We start from the raw sequence: 23,519 nt of genomic DNA, 5'->3' as shown, positions 1-23,519 counted from the left end.
CAGAGTAGTTAAAATTCTTAATTACCTCGTGGTAATAAATTATGAACAAACATTGTCACTTTTTTTTTGTGCGTAAAATCTTAAACCGCTTTGGTAATTCATTCATCATTCTTCTTAAAACATGTCATTGTATTAAATCAAAGATGGAGAAGGATGAAGAGTTAAATTTTGAAATGATCCAAATTTGAAATTTTGCAATTTTAGTTATTGCTTTCGCAGATTTTGCAGTTTACGTAAAGGGTTTTTTTCTTTGTATTTACGCTTCTTAATTATTTCAGCTATTGAGCAACATTATGTATTTTTAAGCGAAAGTAAGGCACTAAAAAAAAAGCCCCCCCCCCATATAATCGATATTCAAGTAAGATATAAAGAATGTCAAACACAAATGATAGAAATAAAGACAGTACACACAAGTAGCGAAAAGAGTTTTAGTTTCACTTATTTCTTGGGAAATATTTACATACAAGTCTGCTTTGAAAACAATGTACAGTAAAAATAAAATTTTACATTTGCGAGCAAAGAAAGACATTCATTTAAGGACTTACCTGTAATTCGATAAATACATCAATTGTTCCAAAATAGAACTGTCATGGACCCTCTAACACAAGGGCGTTTTATCTCATTGATTTACAGCTCAATGCTATACGTATCCTTTTTCGAGATTAGAAAGTTTTTGTTCATTACGACTTAGCGTTATGTTTTTAAGTAGTTTTAACAACCGTGCTGTATGCTAAAGTAGTAAAACTTTACAGTAGGTTAAAAAATATTGAATTAAAATTTATTTATATTATAATGTTAAAATATTTGCATACTAAATATTATTAAATATTTATATTATATTGTTGAACTGTGTCTGTTTACTTGAAGTAATTTGTTTAAAGAAAGTAGATTTTTCAAATATTGTTATGTGGCAATGATGCTATGAGATTATTTTAAAATTACCTTCCAAATGCAAGCATAGCACATACAGAGACATGGATGAGCTTTCCTTTGTTTATAATTCTACATATTGAAAATTTGTTTATTTGTAAAATCCGTGACTTTTTTTACGAACCTTTGTAATAGCACCAATCTTCTTATTTTATTTCATTTTTTATTTTTATTATTTTTTTATCAAGCATACCGGTTTTAGTTTAAAAAAATCTCTTAATTTTTTAACACATTATGCTTTTTTTCCATTTCTTTTATTAAAAATTGTATAGAGGGGTATAGAGTGACAGAAAATTCAGAATTATAATCATAATTCCGAGTAAGATAAAAAGCCCCTGTTTTCTAAAAGCATTTATAAACGAGAATGTAAAAGAAAAATGGATTTTTAAATAATGGGAACACATAGAAATTGTGCAATAAAATGAGTTCGGAAACGAGCCCATGAAACGAAACAAAGCTTTTCAAGCTTTAAAAAGTCACTTTTACCCCAATCACTCCAACTGACTCAACCTTTCACTCACACGTTTGTTTATTTTTTTTTCTATTTGCTAAAAATTATACAAAGTTGGACACTCCACAAAATAAATAAACAAATAAACGAAATACTGTGTTCAATTCGCGCAGCCAATCACCGTGCTGCAAGTTACAAAGTGAAAAGTTTCTTAGGATATAGCATATTTATATATTTATAGTATTTAAAGATTTCTACCGGGGTACAATTGTAACACATGTAAACACAATATGATGAACAGTTGCCGAAAAAATTCAAAATCTGACTATCGTTAGTTTTATTAAACCGCTCGGATTATCTCTTGTTTAATGTACCGTCCAAATTATAATGTTCTTTAGAAATTAATTGTTCTTATCCATTTCTAAGCTCACTTACAAAACATCCGGTTCCGTTGCAAGAGAATATCTAAGGTTCCGAAGTGATTAATTTATTCTTCTTTAATCATTATGAACAAATAATGTCACCTTTTAAAACTTGTATTCACACATTTTCACGTTTTGTACAAGTAAGTCCACGTCATAACATGATATAATTATTCCATGTTGTGTTTCCAAGATACTTGATTGCAATAAGATGAGTTTCTGGATAAATATATTCACACCAGTTGTTTCTCATGTTCGTCCATAGATGGCGGCAAGAGTCATTTTCCGCCGAAGAATCGATTTCTTCAGTACGCCTACGTGCCCCATTTTTTAAGAAAATCCTCCCATAGATGACGCCACCGAGTCAGTTGATAGTTTACACACGAAATGGTTTTATTTTATTCTTTCATTATCTTTATTAAATTTCAATTGATAGTGATGTATGACTTTTTTACGCTATTGCATAATAAAAATACATGAGTTGGAGCTTGGCCTATCACCGTTTGTTATACTTAAGAAGAACTAGGTTCATAATTAAATGGAGCAACACATTCCAGGATGATGGAAGACACGACCCGGATGATGTATGTTTCCCATGCTGCATTGCTGCTGGATGTTCGCCTAAGAGGAAAATGCATTTTATTAGAAAAATAGTTTTATGCACAAGGGAAAAAGCAATTTGAAGTTAATGTTGATTTTATTTTAAAATGTAAGCAACAATTTAGTGAAGAGGGACACAGCGAGTGATAAATAAATATTACGTTTTGAATTTTAAAGCAAATAAAACAAAATTGGTAAGAAATGAAATAGAATTCATTTGATAAAAATGTATTTACCGTAGCAATTAAACCTTTAGGATTTCTGACAACTAAAATCGAAGTCGGTTTATTCAAAACCAACAAGTTAATTTTTCCTTGGAAAAAAAAAGAACTTAATTCCTTCGCAGCCTTGCGGATCTAGCTAGGAGCATGTCAGGGTCCTTGCCCCGGGATAAAGCTTCTGTGTGTGTGGGGGGGGGGGGACGGAAATTTCCTTTTCCTGCGTTTTATCATTATTATTATTATTAAATATATTTTTTCGTTGAAACTCCATTTGTCGGAAAATTTACAGGAGCGGCAGTTTCAAGCACAGCTTCGGTACTGCTTCTCAGAACCAATTTCTGCTGTGCATCGCTATTACAGTTACCAAGAGATAAATAATGATAAAATGTTACCTTTACCACTTTTTTCCCTTGAATTACTTAATTAGCAGGGCATTAATTGGCATTGAAACTATCATTTAGGTATAGTGACTAACAGTAACAATTATCCTTCCTCATGATCTGTTAAGTCGCTGGCATTGTCTTCTATATATTTTTTCAAATGTTCCGCAGTCTTTCGATTCACCTTTTCTTTCTTTATTTATTTTTGACTACATCTACTCATTTTGTGGGATAATTTGTGCCGAAATTTTGGATAGAATATTCTAAAAAATATGCATAAATAGAAAATACAATAAATGTACCTTTGATAAAGTCCAAAAACCGAAATTTTTATGATAAAAATTCCAGAAGGTTTTCAAAGATTCGTAATTAACTGATGATAATGGATCAGCCACAACAAAAGAAGAGTGTCGTTAAAACCAATTTCGTTATCCTTTTGGACAAATCTGCATTAATTAAATTTACTGGCATCCGACATACCAGGTAGGCATTATAATTGGTGGACGCAACGATCAAATACATAGTATAGTAAATGCTTTTGATTTTCAGTGCGTCGCCTCAGAACAACAGTAAGACATTTAATCCCAGTAATAACAATAAGATATCCTACTGTAGCTCTGAAGCGACGATATGTACAGTTGAAAAACACTAAAACAGTGATAAAAAGCCAACACCCTTGGTACTTATCTGGGTATAAAAGTGTGCTACCACCTGTAAACATTAAATTATGCTAAAATAACTTAATAATCAGTGTACAGTATGTACTGTACTATAATAGTAAAATAAATAGTATTTTAATACAAATAGTGTACAAAAAAAAAAAAACTCTTTAGTCGAATAACTTGGCCAGCACTGTAGACGAAAGTAAAAACAAGAAAAAAAAGGAAAGAGTTACAATAAAGGTTCATTCAATTTTATCAATGCCCGTGACATCCGTTATTAGTTTAAAAATTACAACCACAATCACATTTCCGTTAAAAACTCTGAACTAATGAACGCCGTATGACCTTAACTGAACCGAACAGTGTTCAATAAAAGTAAGAAAACGGACGTTAAGAGAAATTTTGGAGAAATACAAAACGTATATCACTTCATGAATAGTTTCATCTCCCCAATATTTCTGGCATGCGTTGTGTAATATGAGGCAGTGAAAAGCAAAGGAATGTAAGTGACAATTAAAAATTTGCAAATAACCAGTGCACATGATAGTATTAAATATCCTACGCTTCTAGGCAGTAAATAGTACTAGTAGCTCTAGTAGATGCTGCTACACAGGGTGGTGATTAGGAAAAAAATCATGAAAAGATACCCAAGGTCTGAACTTCACACGTGATTTACTTAATCCCTTTGCTTCTCACTGCGTCGTATGCCGTCATGCCATGGTGAACTGTCTACTAAGGAACAAGGCAGTATTCATGCAAACCAATATTATTAAACAATTTGACGTTCAACAAACGTAATGAAACAAACTTGCCATTTAATACATGTAATCCAATCGCTGCTGGCTCAGCATTTGATGGTACACAGGAATAATTCCCGGAGTCGCTCGGTTGAGCATTACTGATGAGGAGCTTGCTCGTGGTTCTTTGAGCTTTCTCAGTGTGCACGCTGATTCCTCTGGGAGAATCATAGTTGATGACTTTACCATTGTGGTACCAGAAGACGTAGTCTGGAGGGACAGGACTTTCCATAACAAGACATGTGAGGTTGATGGTGCTGCCGCTGTTGATATACAGCGTGGGGCCACCAATAATTTTGGCTTTACTCTCTGAAAAACAGAAATTATACTACCATTAGTAACTCTGTATCTCGAATGAATGGGGTTTTTCTGAAAAAAGGACATAGTCAAGGGTGACTCATACGATTTGCATTATTTGAGATTTGTGAAGTTTCGCAACAACTAAAAGTGTGCGTATGTACGTAAAGTGCGGACTGTTGACACCACCTAATATTTTGTCTTTGATCTCCGGCTATGAATCTTCAATAATGAGAAATTTGTGAAAAATGGTATGTACTTGGGTGACCCATACGTTTCGCAAAAAGTCTCATAACGTACTATTACACTATGTGCATGTGTGTAAAGCTCGGAAGATAAGAAGTAAAAAAGTCGGTATTTAAGCTTTCTTATTACAGAGACCGAGTAATCCCTGGTCCAGCACCCCCACAGATATTGATTCAGCTGGACCACGACATTTAACGTGTCCCAGTCACCCCTAACGAACGCGAAGGATCTTCAACCGGCTGCCATCGAACCCTTTAGTATCGAGTGTGACGCCTTACCGGTCAGGTCACTACAGATTCTAGCGTATTATACAACAGCATTGAACTATGACTCGACGTATGTGAAATGACGTCGTAAAAACGTATTAAAACTGAGCAGCTGAACTCAGGTACTCAGATAACTCTTGCTTTGAGATTTTTCGCTTGCTTTGCAAATTAGACCATAACGCAGTCAGGTCAACGTGGTGTATATGTTGTAGTAACTACAAATGTTCATTGAATCACAGCACTGAATCCAGATGCCTATTATGGCATTAATATTTATCTTTATGAAGGTATGACTATAATAGTAATACTCAAAACACAATTTACTCATTGACGTGGAAACGAGGAACACAGGCAGAAAAATGCTTTTAGATTGTAGAACATGATGACCTGTACTTCGTTTAGTAACAGAAAATAACACAGTCGAACCCGCTCAATTAAATAGCCATTTTGCCAAGAAAAAATATTCTAATAAGCGGGATATTCCATTAACCGGGATCAAAATAACACATTACATTGGTTTGGTATTTTGAAAAGACATTATATTAAGAGGGATATTCTTTTAACCGATATTTTAATAAGTGGCCTCGGCTGTACCTTTACTTAGTTTGAATTGCGTACTGGCTTAATTACTTTCTTGGGTTAACTACCGAAGTATATAGAAATCACTTTCTGTTTTAGTATATGCGCAGTATTGCTCGTGAAAACAATTTCTTCAATGTGTCAAAGTGACAAATAGTATAGCTAATGAAAAGACCATGAGACTGAAAACCGTTTGTTTTTAACAGCAATAAAATGCGTTAAACTTATATCTACGACGGCAAATTAAAAATTCTTTGCGCATATTTTTTTTAAGTCAAAATATGGCTGGGAATACAAAACGAACATGTACATTCAAGGCAGTGAAAGTTCCTTTAAGTACCATGCAGCCGTATCTGCTTTTTGCTCGGAAGAGCGGAGCTGCTATCAATCATTTAACCCGGGAGAACTCGCATCGGGCCTCTCAAATCCGGTCATTACAAAACTACGCTGCCAAAAATCACCCCTTCAACGGAAATGAATGAGGTCCACAGTAGCTGCGTTCAAGGTGACCTACATACTGACCACATGCTTTTCAGGAATGAACATTCCCCCTTTTCCCCAGAAAATTCCGGTTCGGGCCTCAGAGGCCCGGAGCGAGCGCTTACGCTTTTCATTTCAGATTGTGAATGTAAAGGAAGAGGTTGTGAAATGCATCGCTATTTAAACTACAAAAATGAAATGAAGAGGTTGCAGACCTTGTTAGTTGAGATTTCAACTGATGAGACCTCCCTTAATGAAGATGATGAAGAAGTTGACACAGAACAGTATAGCGATCATCAGTCATGCTTGGAAGAAGATTTAGATTCATGTATCATAAAACTTTCTTAAACCTTACTTTTTAAACCATATTTTAGAGGCTGTTTATCTATTTATAATTTAGGGTTGAAAACACATTTTTTTTTTCTATTTTGCAAACTCAATTTACTGAAATAACCACTCCGGCCCTATGGAGCTCCTCGCGAGCTTTCGTGTGACGAAAAGTACCGCGAGTTCTCCCGGGTTAAGATGACGGTCCGTCTGAAAAAGGACAAACGCCCCTTGTGTCTTTTCAAGAGAGACACTTTTCCCCGTGCGTAGGGAGCATTTCCCTGCGAATTGCTATTAGCGTTTGTCCCTTGCTCCATAGAAGACTAATAACATTTCACTGCTCATAAGCTGTGGACGTCTGAAGACGGACCGTCATGTTAAATGACTGATAGCAGCTCCGCTCTTCCGAGCAAAAAGCAGATACGGCTGCATGGTACTTAAAGGAATTGCTGGGAATGTACATGTTCGTTTTGTATTCCCAGCCATGTTTGCTTAACAAAAGGCGCAGAGACTTTTTGATTTATACTCGTAAAAGATATACATATATATTTAAGTAATCTAAATTGGTACTAAATACTACCATTAAAATAAAACATATATGAATGGAATGAAAAAAACTTAAAAAAACTAAATTAACGTAAAACCAAAAGGTGGAAAAAAGTAAATGACAATTTCGGATTTGCGAAGTAAAAAACAGTACAAATCATAAAAAAAAAATATTTTTCGACATTTTTAATTTTAAGTCAGGATAAAACCGTTCGTATTATTTCTTCTTCGAAACATAGGATTCAATTCTGAATGCAGAATGTTGGAAAAGATTGGCTTAAAAGAATATTGCTTGCTTCTGATAATGATGCAGTGATTTTTGTTCTTTGAGGCATTTTTGTGAAAAAATTCGATAAAAAGAGCAAGTATAAAACCATTCTATAAATCTGTAAAGATTAGCATTTAAGGCATTATTTCCACCTTTCATTCGTCATTGTTATTGCCTGTCAAAGTTCATGACTGAATAATATAAAGTTGTAGATTCTCCAGAACATTGCACATTCACTGACAGAACCACAGACACATGTAACTTTTACTCAGTTAAATAACTGTGGCTGTACATCAATATTTTGATAAACATTTTTTTAAATATTCCATTCAAATTTTTAGATTTGATGCTATTTCTCATTTCGACATTTCAAATCTCTCTTTTTACTTGAAACAAACTTCAAATTTCAGTGGATCATATATGAGGCAGTGCGAAGCAAAGGGTTGCAATTGGCAAATTTAAAAATTTGGAGATAACCAGTACAAATAGTAGGTGAACTTCTTCTCTGTCTTGGGACAAGAAATAGCACTTGTAGTCCTGGTAGGTAATGCTGTGCAGCATGATTTACAGAAAAAAATCAATGCGAAGTCTACCTAGGATGTTATCTTTAAACACGTTTTACTTAAAACTTGAAAATGTCCACTTACATCCCTTTGCTTATCACTGCGTCATATGTTTTAGAACAACTTTCGAAAAAAAAAAGGTTATTTTTAACAAAGTTTTGTTCAAGAATACAACAGTAAAACCCGTAAAGTTGACCAACTTTTAAAGTTGACCTCCTGATCTAGTTAAGAGCTTTTTTAAGTACAGAATTGGTCCTATCGTATAAATCAACTTCTATAAGTTGTATTCTTTACTATAACGTCTATTCCTGTAGTTAATTTTATTGAGTACTTTTGAAATATGTGTAGTTAACAAAACACAAATCCTACCAAATTTATTCGGTGCATGTTGAAAACTGTTAAATGTGGTTAGTTGAAGTGTAGGATCACGACTTTTGGTCATGATGAAATTTATGTCATTACTATCAAACCAAAACACTCTAATTTCGTGAACAGCTAAACGTTCATAGTATACAGCAGGACTGCGGAGTCGGAAAGTACAATACTAAGTATTTCAGAGCCTTCAACTTCTTTACTCTACAATCACACATCGGCTTCGACTCCACAGACCTAATAGAGTTGTGGGGCTGGAGAAAAAATGACGGACTCCGACTATTTGAATTTTAAAGCCTTCAACTCCTGACTCCGAATCAGAAACTCTGAAATCAGTTTGACTCCGACTCGATTCTGTTTTCGCAGTCCTGACATGAAGTATTATTTTTTTAATATCCAAGTTCAATAGCAAGAATGACTATTTGGTTAATTTTTGGTATTTAATTTTGGTAATAATTTTTAATTTCATATTTTGTTTAGCGTTGATCCAAAAGTGAAAGAATTAATAAAAAAGTCGTTTTATGCATATGTTAGTGCATATTTAAATCAAATCATTTTATTTGTAAAACGTTTTAAGAGAAAAATACGGACTACGATTCTTTGAATTTTGATAGCTTTCAACTCCCGAATCTGGATCGTTACTCCCAAAATCGGTATGACTCCACCTCCACGGTTCTGTTTCTACAGACCTGACACGAAGCATTTTTTTATTTAATATCCAAGTTAAACAACAAGAACGATTATTTGGTTATTTTATTCTCATATTTTGATTAGTGTTGAACCAGAAGTGAAATAATAAATAAAGTAGCCGTTTTATGCATATGTTAGTACACATTTACATAAAACAATTGCATTTGTATAACGTTTTAAGGGAAAAATACGGACTCCGAATTGTTGAATTTTGAAATCTTTCGACTCCCGACTAAAAAACGTTAACCCCAAAATCAGTTCAACATCGACTCAACGGTTCTGTTTCTACAGACCTGACCTGCAGCATTGTTTTATTTAATCTTCAAGTTAAAAAGAAAAAGCGTGACTATATTTAGTTAATATTTTATTTTTCATATTTTGGTTACGTCAAACCAAAAGTGAAAGAATAAATAAAATAGGCATTTTATGCATATGATAGTGCAAATGTACATCAAGCAATCGAACATTTGTAAAACTTTTTAGGGAAAAATACCTCGTTAGCTATTTATTTTTAAGGATTAAGAATGCATCTGTTGAAAGTGATGAGTAATGAACGTAATTAAAGAGCAAAAGATACAAAAACTACTTTATGCTCTATAGGCGCGTGTAAGCAAAATTCCGATTTTAATTAAACATATTTCTCGTTCGCGAACCAACTCCGGAGCTTAAAGCAAATTACCTGATGTTCAGCTGTAATTAACAACCGTAGATATGAAATCTTTAATTATGAAAGCAAAGCATTGAAATACTTTAATTGAAAACAAGAAAATAAGCACACGTTAAAAAAAAAGCAAGAAAACACTGCAAAGAAACATGGGGTAAGCCAAACTTCCTTAATGCTTTCTTGAAGAAAAAAAAACATAATGAAGAAATCATAAAATGGAAGGCCATTTCAGCAATTATATAATTTCAGTTTTCCCATTAGATAACCTCTTTCTTTCTTTTATTATTCACCATCATCATCTTCGCATATTCCTTTAAAGTTCAATTTTTAAAAGGGTGTTTTGGCAAATATCATTAAAGTCCATAAATGGCACCTTCAATTATGCTTATCCAAACAATTTCAACTGGTCTGGCGAATGTTTAAATTACCCTCAGCCTTATTCACCGCCATGATTACGTTGATAAGAAAGAGCCACGGGTATAGCCATTTTTTACTGATATTTTAATTTCTTTAAAGAGAAATCTTCCGCTCAAAACAAAAATTAAAAGAAGCTTTGCATGAGATTTAAGGCAAAGATACGACTCTAGAGTACTTTAGTACAAGATATTAAAGGCTACGTAACGACTTTGTTAAATAAATGCCGTTAAAGTGCCATTAAGTGGAGTTAAGGAGTAAATTATTGGTTTAAACCGTAACATGATCATATTTGCATTATTCTCTTTTAGGCTGAAAGCTACTTTTACAGTTAAAATTAAGAAAGGAACTAAAAATATTTCACATTTATGAAAGATGAAATTTTGCAAAAACGCATTAAGATGTGTAAATCGGTAGTTGTTAAATTACCGAAAATAACGATGCGGTTCGTAGCTGAAAATGCATCTAAATAATTGATGTTTAACTTGTGTGTATATTTCTAGTAATGTTTATTTTTTTGATTTTAGTAATTTAGTTCTTTTTATTGATTAACAATCAGGTCAAGCTAAAAACACTTTACTACCTATGACATTAAATAAATATAAAAAATAAGCGACGCAAAGGCGGGTAATAAGCATTCTTAACAGATAATTTATTTCACTCACATTTTAAGTAAAACCGGCATTTCACCAGTAGTGCAGTATATGAAAAGTGTACAAATCTTAATATTATTGTTGTATCAAGTCATTTATAATCAACCTATTATTAAAGCGTATTGTTAATTGGTAAAAGTTTCAAAAATAAACTGATAACATTATGGCTCATTTTAATGTATTCACAAATCAAATTCATTTGATTTCTACAATTTCTAGTTTATGTTTCAATCAATAATCAATGGCATATTGATTGACTTCTGAAGCTAAAACGATATATTGTAGCTAAAACTAAACTAAAAATCGATCACTCCTGAAACACACTACTTAGAACAGAAAAATATACTTGGACCAACAAGAAAAAGAAAATTGTATCGGAAAGTAATTATGAACACCATTTGCCAGTGTATCACCTTTTTAAAAAGCTGTTAATGTTAGCAGTTCAATCTATTTTCATCGTTCGTAGCGTCACTCCAAAATTAAATATGCATACCCTTTTTGTCTCGCTGGTACCCGGATGTACGTTCCAGCCAATCGTTTCCGGAATATACGATTCCTTTCAACCAATGTGAATCTAATTCTTGCTCAGTTACTGTAAAGGAATAATTAAAAGAGGATTCCTATGTTTTGCTAAACCGAAACAATATAACAAAAAATATACAAAGTTGTGGAAATAATGTGTCTTTTTGAACAAATAATGTTATTACAACGAGAAACAATAAAGTTTTGAAATTTATTTTCTTAAAAAAATAGATATTTTTCACTGCTCTGTAGTTTTACGGTACTTAATAATATTGTTATATGGCTTAAAGTAGACTATATCAAAGTCAGAATCTATTGTTTCCTTTTAAAAAAAATAAATAAAACAGTTTGTGTTTGTGAGTGTGTGGAGATTTTTTCCTCTGGAAACTTAAGGACAATGGAAAGGTAAAAAGTTTCATCCCTCAATTTGAGTAGGGTAATCTTATTGAATTTAATTAGGAACTAAATAAAGACTAGATCAGCTTTTTAAACAAATAAACTAAATCGAAAGTGCTTAATCAATTTTTAATGCTTTTACTTCGGTTTATTTAGAATGCCTATAATTGCATCTTAAAAATATACATATTCCAAAACTAAAATATGTGAATTAAATGTAGTGAAAAGGAATAAACAAAACAAAAGAGATGCTGTGCACTAAAATACTCGAACAAAATTGCAAGGCAAAGCAGTTTTGTCGCATCTTTGAATTATTAATAAAAATGTCTACACATATTGTTTTACTCCATACACTTTTCGCTGCTATTTTTTTAAACGAAAATGAATACAGTATACGCAAATTATGAGAAAATCGATTTTAGAAACTAAATTTAAAATTCTAGTTTCATCGCTCGGGACAAAGGATCAAAAGAGTAGATTCATTTACTACATTCGTTAAAAAAAATCTTAAAATTTCTCTTACAATGGGAGATAATAATGCACGCAACTTATGAATAAGAAATCAGGAGATGATGAAAGCACAAGATGTAGGAAAATTGCCGATTAATGAAGAAATTTGCATGCGAATGAATGCATTTTGCTCTCAGAGGAAATATGCTCATTTATTTTAAAAGTTAAAAACGTTTTATTTTCTCTTTACGGTTAGAATAATGGTGGGACTTTGTTGTAAAGTTATAAACTTTAGTATTGATCGTACGCACTTCAGTTCGAAAAGTCTTGTAATGATTATAGAAAATTGGTTCAGAGTTATAAATTGCCAAATATTGAGTTTCAATGTAAAAATAGAAGTATGTGGTATGTGGAAAATATTTTAAACCTATCTATAAAGATTATCCATTTAATGCCATCGCTACATTTTATGAGTCGTTCTTGACAATCATGTCCGATACATTTGATTTTTTTAAATCAATTTTAATATTTTATACCAATTGTTTATATTTTTTTCTAATGAGTGTCAATCAATCTGCCTGAAATCAAATAATAATGGATTGTACAAACAATACATAAGTAATTTCTTGAAAGTTTTAAAAGTACTTTGTTTTCGTACCAGGAAATGTGCCCCAGTTTTAAATCGTTATCAGATAAAACGTGATTCGAGATCATGCTGTAATGCAGTAACAATAAGAAATTAAGATTAAAGTTTTATCTTACGCAAAAAAATTATTTTAACAAAGAGCAACTTTTGCAAAAAAATCTCTTCTGTTTTTTTTTTTTTTTTTTTTTTTGCTTCAACAGTTTCCATGTTTCACATTGCCCGCTCGGTTACAGCCGTTTCAAAATAAAATAGGCAATTGCATTAAAGCAGGTAAAATTTTATAGTATATAATTTTGGAAATGGAAGTTTTGAATTAAAAATGTTTTGAAACATGTCAGACAATTTTGATTTCAATAAATTTTACTACGTCCGTTCATATTCCATAAATTTTGTAATCTGATTCGTTTACTAATTAAATGCTAAACAATTAAGTTAAATTCTATATTTATTTTTACTTAGCTAAATATAAACTTTTTAAGCATTTCCGATTTTTATAATCACTGTGTATGTGATCATAAAGATTGTTGTCTATATCAGACCATTTAATGATCTTTTACATTTTAACTTTAAAACAGTTATTAACACTCTCACTCACTAATATTTTATCCCCCAATTGAGGCTTTGTTTACGCATATACAGAGATCTTGGCGTTGTGTCTTAGACATACCTTTGTGTACTAATATCATTTAATAGTTTTCTTGAAATATATTCTACTTACTTTCTGAATTATTCTACCCTTTGTTTGTGAAAGTGTGTTAAAGTGATAATTTTAATTACATTTGTGCAACAAAATAACAATAGTTAACAACGTATATCAAGCACAAACCAGAAAATCGATTGAAAAATTGATTATGCAATCGATTTGCTAATATGTGCTTGATACAGGTTGTTTACTTTTGTCACTATAGGTTTGTTGGTATTCCTGTTCATAAAACAAAAATAAATGAAGAGTAAATATAGTAGTGAAGTAAAGCATAACGGTTAGAAATGAAACAAAGAAATGAAAAGCATAAACTAAAAACAGAACCTGAAACAGTTGTCCGTAAACTTCCATTTAGTATTCTAGGTTTCTCTGAGAATGGATCAAAATCTAGAAAAAACAATTTTAATCAAATTACTGAGTGCAAATTATTGTTTTGTTTCAGCCCAATTTGTAAAATAATATAGTTCATAATCAATGCGAACTAAAAATCTTTAATGTGGTAATTAAAAAATGTGTTGATAAGTAATTACTATTTTAACACTAGAATTAAGGAAAGAGTCATTTTGACCCCCAAGTGGACCTTCTTTTCTAACTACCTCTCTGTATTTTCACAAATAGCTTAATTCTTCCTTGAATTTTCCTAAACCATCGTGCTGTGTCATAATATAAAGTTTTGAAGAAAATAGAACTTTTTTTTTAAACCCAAAGTAAAGGGTTATACTTAAAATGTGAGCAGGTGTCAATTTGACTCCATTTGAGCAAAAAATAAATGTAAATACATTGACTGTGTCTGAAACAGTATGAATTCCAAAATCCCTTTTAGAAAATATCACTGCAAACACTGGAAGCATTCATTTTTTTTTTTTTACATAAAATTGATCATTAGCAGTTAGTTTCTGAAATCAAACTGGAAGAGTACAGGTCATTTTATGGGTATTTTAAACTTTTTAAAACTAGTTCATTGTACATCTTTAAAATACTTCCATCCTATAATTAAACTGAATTTATTATCAATACCTTTATTTTAAAATACTTTTTACAAATACTTAGGTCATTCAGAAAATTAGTTGCACTCTTTCGTAAATATGTTCCGTCTAAGACAATTTTGATGAAATTCTGTGGCAACATTTCAGACATGTACCTTTAGTGTGTGACGTAGCGGCTTTCTTCAAGGCAGGTTTAGTTATTCTGTTAATCAGTCGCAAGCATGCCTCGACAGCTGCAAGTAACGTCAGAATTCGAAATGCATGCAGTAATTCGATTTCGGAGGCAAAAAGGTGCAACTTCACTGAAATTTAAGGGCAGTAGCATAAATTGTATGTTGAAAATGCAATATCACCGTAAGCTATCATGCAATGATGCAACATGTCTGAAAATGGATGTACAGATATTGACGACGTTGAGAGCAAGGGAAGACCGAGATTAGGTGGGCAGTGTGGGATCAACTTCCCTAGCCGCCTTAACCTTTCACCTCCTGACTTCGATGTTTTTGGTCCTTTGAAACAAGAACTTGCAAAGCGACGTTACCATTCGGATCACGAAGTGAAAGCTGCAACCCAACAACGGTTATCGGACATTATATAGGATTTCTTTGCAGAAGGTATCAAAAAACTTGTACCACTCGTCGTCAAATGCTTAAATAACGAAGGTGGTTACGTTTAAAAGTAGATTTTGAATTTAACTTTAAGATAACAATAAAGCAATTGTAAAATGTTAATTCTTTTTTTATTTTCTTGAACAGTGCAATTAACTTTCTGACTGACCCTCGTACATAACAATATGCAGGGAACTATGCAGATTTATTTTCAAAGTGTCAAAATGAACTGCCGTATTTCTAGGCATAAGAAGACCGCCGTAAATCTAGTGTTAACATTTACGGAAAATCTTTTTATAAACACAAGAAAGGTCTAAAAATATTTGTTATTTATTACGTTATTTTTCTATCAATTTTCAATCATTTTTTTAATTAATGTTTTGACTTAATTAAATTATATATTAGCAAAAAAAAAAAAAAAAAAGAGAAAGAATAAGGTGCAATCTTTTTCACTCAATAGGGAAATGGGTATATGTATGCAAAAGTAAATAACTGGCTGATAAACAAATTACTATATAAATAAGCAATATATTCTTAAAAAATTGTTTCTGCTTTAGAAAAAAAACCAAAAATAGAAAAATATACAGAAATTGAAAATCTTCATTTGCATGTTTTAAATAAAACTATTGATATTCAACCTTTTAAAGCAATGTGCAAACATTTGAAAAATATCTATTTAAGACATAACGAGGAACCCTTACATTAGTGTTTGTAGTTTTCATCATAGGGATATCGGTTGTCTATATAAATTATGCATTTTTGAATACAATTTTGTTTTTAGTTATTACAACCCGAAGAATTTTGAAATGAAAAATCGGTGTCTTCTGGATTCAAAACACGTGTTTGTAAATTGTTTACCTATTTAGGCTTTTGCACAGTTAAGAAAAGCAGAAACTATGCATAAAATTTAATTATAAATTTATGCTTGAAAAAATGTCCGCACGGAAATCTTTTGTTTTTTTTAGAGAATTTCTGCAAAATTGAAAAAAAAAATCATGGCTTGAAAAACAATAAAAGTTTGTTGAGGTGTAGATAATTTGAAAAAAAAAAACACTTTAACTATTTTAACCAGTCACGTATTTTCTTGAACTGTAATACCCCCCCCCCCCTTAAAAAAAACTCAGCGCTCTAAACCAAACAGTATGAAGAGAAACAATTATCCAGATTATAATATATTGATACTGTTAATCATATCACAATTTTGAAACTCACTATCAAGTTTCTACATGATTAACTTCTTTACTAAAGTTCAAAATCTATTATAAATCTATGAAGAAATAGAATAAGTAAGATACATATGTTGTAATGTTAAAATATTTTTTATCAACATATTTCAAAAATTTGTTTAGGTTAAAGAAAAACTACAAAAACACAAGTTCTTTATCACTTTTTAAATATTTTTTTCTTTTTTCCCACAATAAAAAGCGCGAAAATTTAGTTGAAACATTTAAACTTAAGAAATATTTGCGATTTTCCCCTTTCTTAACTCAAACTCCCTTCTAGTATCTTGAAATTTTTGTCAAAATAAACGCTCTGTAAACGCACTCCTTACAGCAGTGATGAACGGTGAAAGGGCTGAAAAAGAATCTTGAATGAAAACAGATTCTTCTTAAGAAAGTATGAAAAACTCCATGGCAGAAAAAAATAACCAGACTATCTTCAAAGAAAATTCAGCACACAAATGAACAAGAAAGGCCATGTGTTCTTTTTTTCCCTACACTATCCCCATGCATCAGAACCATATTCCTCCATACATACATACCAAACCATTTTCTCCGTATATTGCATTTCAGGTTTCACATTGGCGAAAAGTAATGATGTTTCATGCTTTCTTTTTCCCCAGAACACGATATATCTCAGTTTTGATTTTTCTCCACATGTCTGTTTATCTCTTTCTCATTTTCTTACCCCTCCAGAAGGGTTTATAATAGAGATTTTTTGGATTAGTCTTCGAGAGAAGCTATCATCAAGAACCGGAGTTCTAGCCCTCTTAAAAAATAAATCTTTTAAAAAAGAAAACTTGGAGGAAAGTGGTGTTGTAGTGACTGGAATGTAAAAACCTATGTGGAAAAGTTTTCCAAACATTCTTTTGGTGCTCGAAACTAGAGAAGGTTCCAAATTTAGTAACGTGTCAGCGTTATTCGTCGCAGTTGCGAATTAGTAAAACTCATATCAGTGCGGTGTTTCGTTTTTAGAGAATAGCTATTTTCAGACTAAATTGTATTTCATAGATAGATAAATATTTTCTGAGAAAAATAACCAAACTTATATTTTGCTCTTAAAAGATTTTTGGCCTCTGTAAACAAAAGCGTTCACCTATTGTGCGTTATTATAAAGTTTTCTAAACGGCGATTTGAATCTCTTAGTAATCGGATAACTTAAATTTCAACTTAGAAGCATAGACTACAGACACATTTGAGACTGAATTTGGAAGACATTTGGGCATACTTTTAAATTCATTACGCTCTTTGTTGAAAGGATGATGGCTATCAAAACTTTGGTTGATTGTACTGTACACTGTATGTATATTTTTACTGTTTTAGATACATCTTTTGTATTTATGTATGTGTGAGTGTGTATCCGTGATGTATTTTTATTTTATTTTTAGCTAGTTGTATTTTTTTTTTCGAAGTAGTATTTTTTTCTTAAAAACAGTATCTTTAACGATTTTTACTTGATCAGGATAGGTTTGTGATTACCTTTTGTAACATGCTTGGTTTTAAAATTAGGATGAACTAAACTAATTTGATCTTGTTAGTTTTTCCTTTTTTATTTCTTTACGTTTTCTCCTCAATATTCTTTATAATTATGTAAATATCTCAAAATATTTTCCAGATCACTATGTCTTTCTTCTTTGCAAAGTTTCAAGGGACTATATAATGGTTACATTTTATAAGCTACACTCAGCTAAATGGTTTCTCGAAATTCAGCACAGTTTAGACATATATTAAAAATTGATACTATAAAGTATTTCTGCTATTGCTGGTTGGAATATATCATTCATAGTTCTAATACATTTGTATTTATACTTGAAATTAACGTTTACACAAAGACAAGTGAGTATTCAAAAAAGTGGAAAAAATAAAAAAACAATAGTTCACGTAAAACAAAGGAAAATACGATTCATCACACCTTTTCACCATCTACTGATAAAACAATCATATTGTATTCCTTCCGCTACTTTTATTTATAGATATTCTATTAATGCCTGTTTTTGAACCCAACTTTTTACGGGCAAAGAAGGATTTATGTAATATATCATCGAAAAAAAATTGCATTTCAAACTAGCAATATCTAGTACATTAAAAAATTAATTCGTTGATTAAATTTATAATTTAAATTGTCCCTCGATAAACTGCCGTCTTCTTAGTTCGCTAAGAAAGAAGGTGAAAATGTTAATTCTGTATAGAAATGCAATACGTGCAATAACGAAGTCCCTCCTTAAATCCACATCCCACTGCTCTCCAACTACCACGGATTATTGACGAAAGCTGTATACGTGGTATGATATTATTACTGTTAAAAACACCATCTTAAAAAATCATGTAAAGCGATTTCAACTTGGAGATACGCCATTTAGTGGAGTTCATGTCCATGACGAGTCGTAGAGGGAAATCATGTCACACGTGCCACTAATGCCTCTTACAGATGCACCTGCATTAAGTAAAGGCGTTCAGTTCTCTTATATATTTTTTTGTTTAATTCACCCCCTGCCGCACTCAGTCGCCGATGAGCACTATTTACAATATGTCTAGGAATTTTTAACTTGATCTTATTGATTCTCCCATCCATTTCAACCTTTTCATTTTTACATTTCACTACTGTGCTCTGAAAGCATTCGTTCTTTACCTCCTTTTCTGTTCCTTAACCTGTAATTGACATCATATGCAGACTTCAAGGAACCATAATTAGTATCATCATTCTCTAGCATCAATTTCTTTTATTTTGTTCTGCAAAGATGACGAAAGCAATCTTTATTATGGATAAAAAAAAAAAAAAATCTAAATTGCGAGCTTAACGTTCAAAATCCTTCCACAAGCCAGTATGTCATTGCTTATCAGTTTTCAAATCCTAGGAAAAAATATAACCACAGAACCGTACGTGACACACTGCAGGAAAACCAATTTTTGAGAGTTTATTTGGAAAGGAGAATAATACGCATTCAAATAAATTTGCGTGAAAACATGCACTTATGTAGGAATTGAGAATACTCCTTAAACCGCCACTCTATACTTTCGCCAAACTTTGGCCCCTTACTAAGGTTGGCGGTTTAGCAAGGTTTGACTGTATTTATTTTTTAAAGCTTTTACTAAAAATACTGGTATTTTACTTCAACAAATAACGGCGTTACGAAATTATGAAATAGCTCAAAATACTGGTACTCAGTATCCGGTATTGCAATCTCTACCTTATAACTAGTAGTTAACTAGTTTTAATACATATTTCCTTTTTAACAAGAAAACTGAAAAAATAGTTTATCCGAAGTGATAAGTATTGAATGACTTAGCTCGTAGAGCATTAATCGTAGTTTTAGATTTAAAATATTTGAGTGGCAACCAAATACAGAAAAAACATTCAGATTAAACTTCAGATAAATAAGCAAAACGGACAGGTTAAAACTTAAAGTTTAACCAAAATAAACCTTTAAAACACACTACCACGCCAGTAAAGTGAACTATACATTGACACAAGCTTAATGTTAATTTGCGGTGAAACTATTTTCCTTCTCTATGTTTTCAAATTCAGCTCCCTTTTAAATATGCTTTGCATGTGTTCTAAATACTATGAAGTGGTCAGGAAATTTCTTTTTCATTTGAGAATTAATAATCTTTAAAAAAAAAAAACTGCTCTCGAAAATAAGAGCAAAAACAAATTCGCAATAAAAAAAGTTTCATTCAACCACTCCGATGTATACTTTTTAATATTGAAATCTAAAGCATTTTAAATTTCAAAGCAAAAAATAGCCGTTACAGAATAGAGATTTTTAGTTACATATTTCTGAAATTTAAAAATGAGTTAAATACAGAACACTGTTTTTCAATTTTAATCAGCGACGACAAATGGAATTCATTTTAATTCTCCAGCGAAATTATTTACTTCCCAACGCTTTTGATTTGCATATGCGTACTAGAAAAAGTTATTTTAATTTCAGATTTTTTTTCTTCTAATGGTTATCGCTTGCACCTTGTTCTCATCCTTTGTCATAACCCCCAACTGATTAAAGAAAGTAGTATTAAGAGAAAATGCAGAATTTGAAAGACAGTGCCATCTGGTGGGACATTCTTTGCGAAGATTTTAATTAAAAATGGTCTTGAGTAAAAGAAGAATAAATTGTTTAAGAAAAAACCTCTTCAATTATCGATTAAGGGAGAACGTCTATGAAATAATTTGGTGGAGAAAGTCCTGTTCTATTCAATGATAATTAAAACAGCATTGTATTTCTAAAGCACTGGTTTTATTGCTTCTTTTGTAAAGGTATCGTTATAAACTTCTGTTCCAATAGATTTATTTTTCATCAATTTATGATGAACAGGGTAACATTATCATCTTCTCATTTAATTCAGTTGGAAATAATGCAGGTATAATTAGCTGAATCTATAATTCGGATATAACTTTAAAAAAAAATATTTTAGAGAAATGTTCAACGTTTGTATTAGTTCTTGAAACAATTTTGTATCAATGCGAATTTAATTTTAAGCGAGGTCTTACGTGTGGCATTTTTTCTCAGTATTTGCTTAGTACTTGTATAATTTGCAATTACATAATTCATGCACGATAAAAAAAAAAAAAAAAAAAAAAAAAAAACTAAACAAGCAAAATAATTTGAACTGGCCTTTTAGTATAATATTATACATTTACTAGGTTATAGTACTAATGTGCTAGTTTTTAATATTATCTATACTAATAATATAAAGCTGTAGAGTTTGTTTGTGTGAACGCGCGAATCTCAGAAACTACTGTTTCGAATTGAAAAATTCTTTTTGTGTTGAATAGTCCATTCATTGAGGAAGGCTACAGGCAGTATAACATCACTCTATGACTAATGGGAGTGAAGCAGCAATAAAAAAAGTTATGAAAACTCAAAAAAATTATATTATAATATAAAATGCTAGGAACGCAAAACATGCGTAACCACGGTGGCTCGACCTGAAAGTGCGGGCTTCGCGATCTAGTGGGCATAGGTTCGAGTAAGCCATGAGGCAAATCTCGAGGATAGTATTCAAAGCAAATCCTAAACGATGCTATAAATGTTTATATATATATATATATATATATATATATATATATATATATATATATATATATATATATATATATATATATACGTATCATTGTCTTATTTTTCTTATTAATTAACTAATAATATAAAGGTAAACAGTCTGTCTGTTTGAACGTGCTAATATCAGGAACTACTGTTTTGAATTGAAAATTTTTTTATTTTTTAATAGTCCATTCATTGAGGAAGGTTATAGGCTATATAACATCACGCTATTACTAATAGGAGTGAAGCAGCAATAAAAAAATGTTATGAAGAAGGGAAAATTTATATATAAACTAATATTATAGAGCTGAAGAGTTTGTTGGTTTAAACGCGTTAAACTCAGGAACTACTGGTACGAATATAAAAATTCTTTTTGTGATAAGTAGTACATTTATTTAGGAAAACTACAGTCTATTTTTCTTTTTTTTTTAAATTCAGATTGACCGAAATATTTGTTTTTGCAAATAAAATGTTTAATTAATTGTTTAGTTCTACGAATTTTTAATAGTTGGGTAGAGAGGGATAAGCTTAGTTCTATGAATTACTAATAGATGGTGGGATAAGTTAACTTTTCGAGAGAGCGCTGGCCGACAGTGTCGATAGCTGCGAGGAACTATGCCCATGCCACTCTGTTGTGATCAGCGAACAGGTTTTTGAATGCATTTTTTTTTTCGATGTTCAGGTACATAATTTGTTTTTGTAAGGATTTTTGTATTGGGTTTTGTTTTCCTCATTTCTTTAACGTTTGTTTTTGTTTTTGTAGTTTAGGATATTTACTTATCTAAGTAAATAATTTGATTTGCCATATTATTCAATTGTTATTGTTCTTTATAACGTTTTTATTATGTCATTTTTTATTTGGTGAAACACTTAACATTTCATGGAAAAAGACCACTTCACTTGCTAAAGGGCAGGGTAACGGTAGCTTGGTTGCAACACGCGTTAAGCGATAAACTATGTAATTGAAGGATTATTTTGGTTTTAAAGCTTCTGTTAACCTTTTTATGTTTTATGGCGAAAAATTTTTAATTCCAGAGATTTTAATAGGTTTTTTGAAAAGGTGTGTGCGCATTTTAGTTGAAGAAAAATGATCATTTCACATCAGAAGGGGGACGGGGAGGGGAGCTTGTTTTTTTTTTTCTTTTTGTTTAACGGAATTCCTTTAAATTCCTTGCACAGTTATCGCCGTGCGGGTACTGCTACTTTAGTTACATAAAATATGAGATAATTAAATATCACAATGAAGAAATTTTGAGACTTACAGGTTTTTGCGAAATATTATCTGAAAAATTTTAATTTTAAAAGCAAATAAAAGATTCCTCTAGAAAATTCTAACGAAAATGCTGAAGGTAATAAACATTTTTATTGAATTAATTAAAAAAATGGCGCTTAAAACTTAATTGTGCATCAGTTAAACTCAACTTATTGTAATTTTACAGTGATAATAATATGGAAACAATTGATGATGTCGCATATCACCCAATACGTAGCAGATGGCGCTATTAGCGCTCTAAAAGAATGCAATTTCACTTCTACTTTGCCGGTCCATGTGGTGTTGTATTGTCCTCGTGTGTTGTGCGTGTTAATAAAAGCATTAAAAATCATGTTTTGGTCCCCTGGATTAATTCAAACTTCACATCCTATTCGTGTTCTAACAGATATTATTTGAAAACTGCTCACTGGTTTGAACACAGCACTTATAGAAATAAAAAGTAAAGAAAAAAATATGTTAATGTTTTTATTTTATTTGGTTTTTCGTTTCTTTTCTTTTGTTTCGACTATTATGAGCATTGTTTTTTTCTCAAAAACATTTCAGAATGTTAAGCAATGAACAAAACGCAAAAACTACTCATACAAATATTTAAAAAGAGACGACAAAGAAGCAGCAACGTCTTAACAATACTTATAACAAGTATTCTGTTCCCATTGAAAAAAAAACCTTTAAGCTACATTCCAAAATTCGATTTATATTTTTGTATTTTTAAAATCTAGATTTTGTAAAAGAACTGCATGTTTATCAAACGTAATTTTTATCTTTATTTCGAGAAAAAAATTGAATTTCGATTCAAAAATAGGAATTATATGTAAAAAGAAAAATCAGTTTAATCAAAAGAACTT

The 23,519-nt window shown here is 31.4% G+C and overlaps 1 protein-coding gene across 1 annotated transcript in view; it reads right to left on the bottom strand.

Moving 5' to 3' along the window:
* Positions 1 to 414: 414 nt before the first annotated feature.
* LOC129229476 (lachesin-like) overlaps positions 415 to 23,519 on the bottom strand; it is a 453,429-nt gene continuing 430,324 nt past the window's right edge. Inside the window, exons 4-5 of the mRNA XM_054863793.1 lie at positions 4,479 to 4,772; positions 415 to 2,424 (exon numbers count right to left, since the gene is read on the bottom strand). Coding sequence (XP_054719768.1) covers positions 2,300 to 2,424; positions 4,479 to 4,772 — 419 coding nt within the window. The 3' untranslated portion in view covers positions 415 to 2,299. The remainder of the gene's footprint in view (positions 2,425 to 4,478; positions 4,773 to 23,519) is intronic.

Source organism: Uloborus diversus, chromosome 1 (genome assembly GCF_026930045.1).
Source record: "Uloborus diversus isolate 005 chromosome 1, Udiv.v.3.1, whole genome shotgun sequence".
NCBI classification, from domain to species: domain Eukaryota; kingdom Metazoa; phylum Arthropoda; class Arachnida; order Araneae; family Uloboridae; genus Uloborus; species Uloborus diversus.
This window is presented reverse-complemented; position numbering and strand designations above follow the sequence as displayed.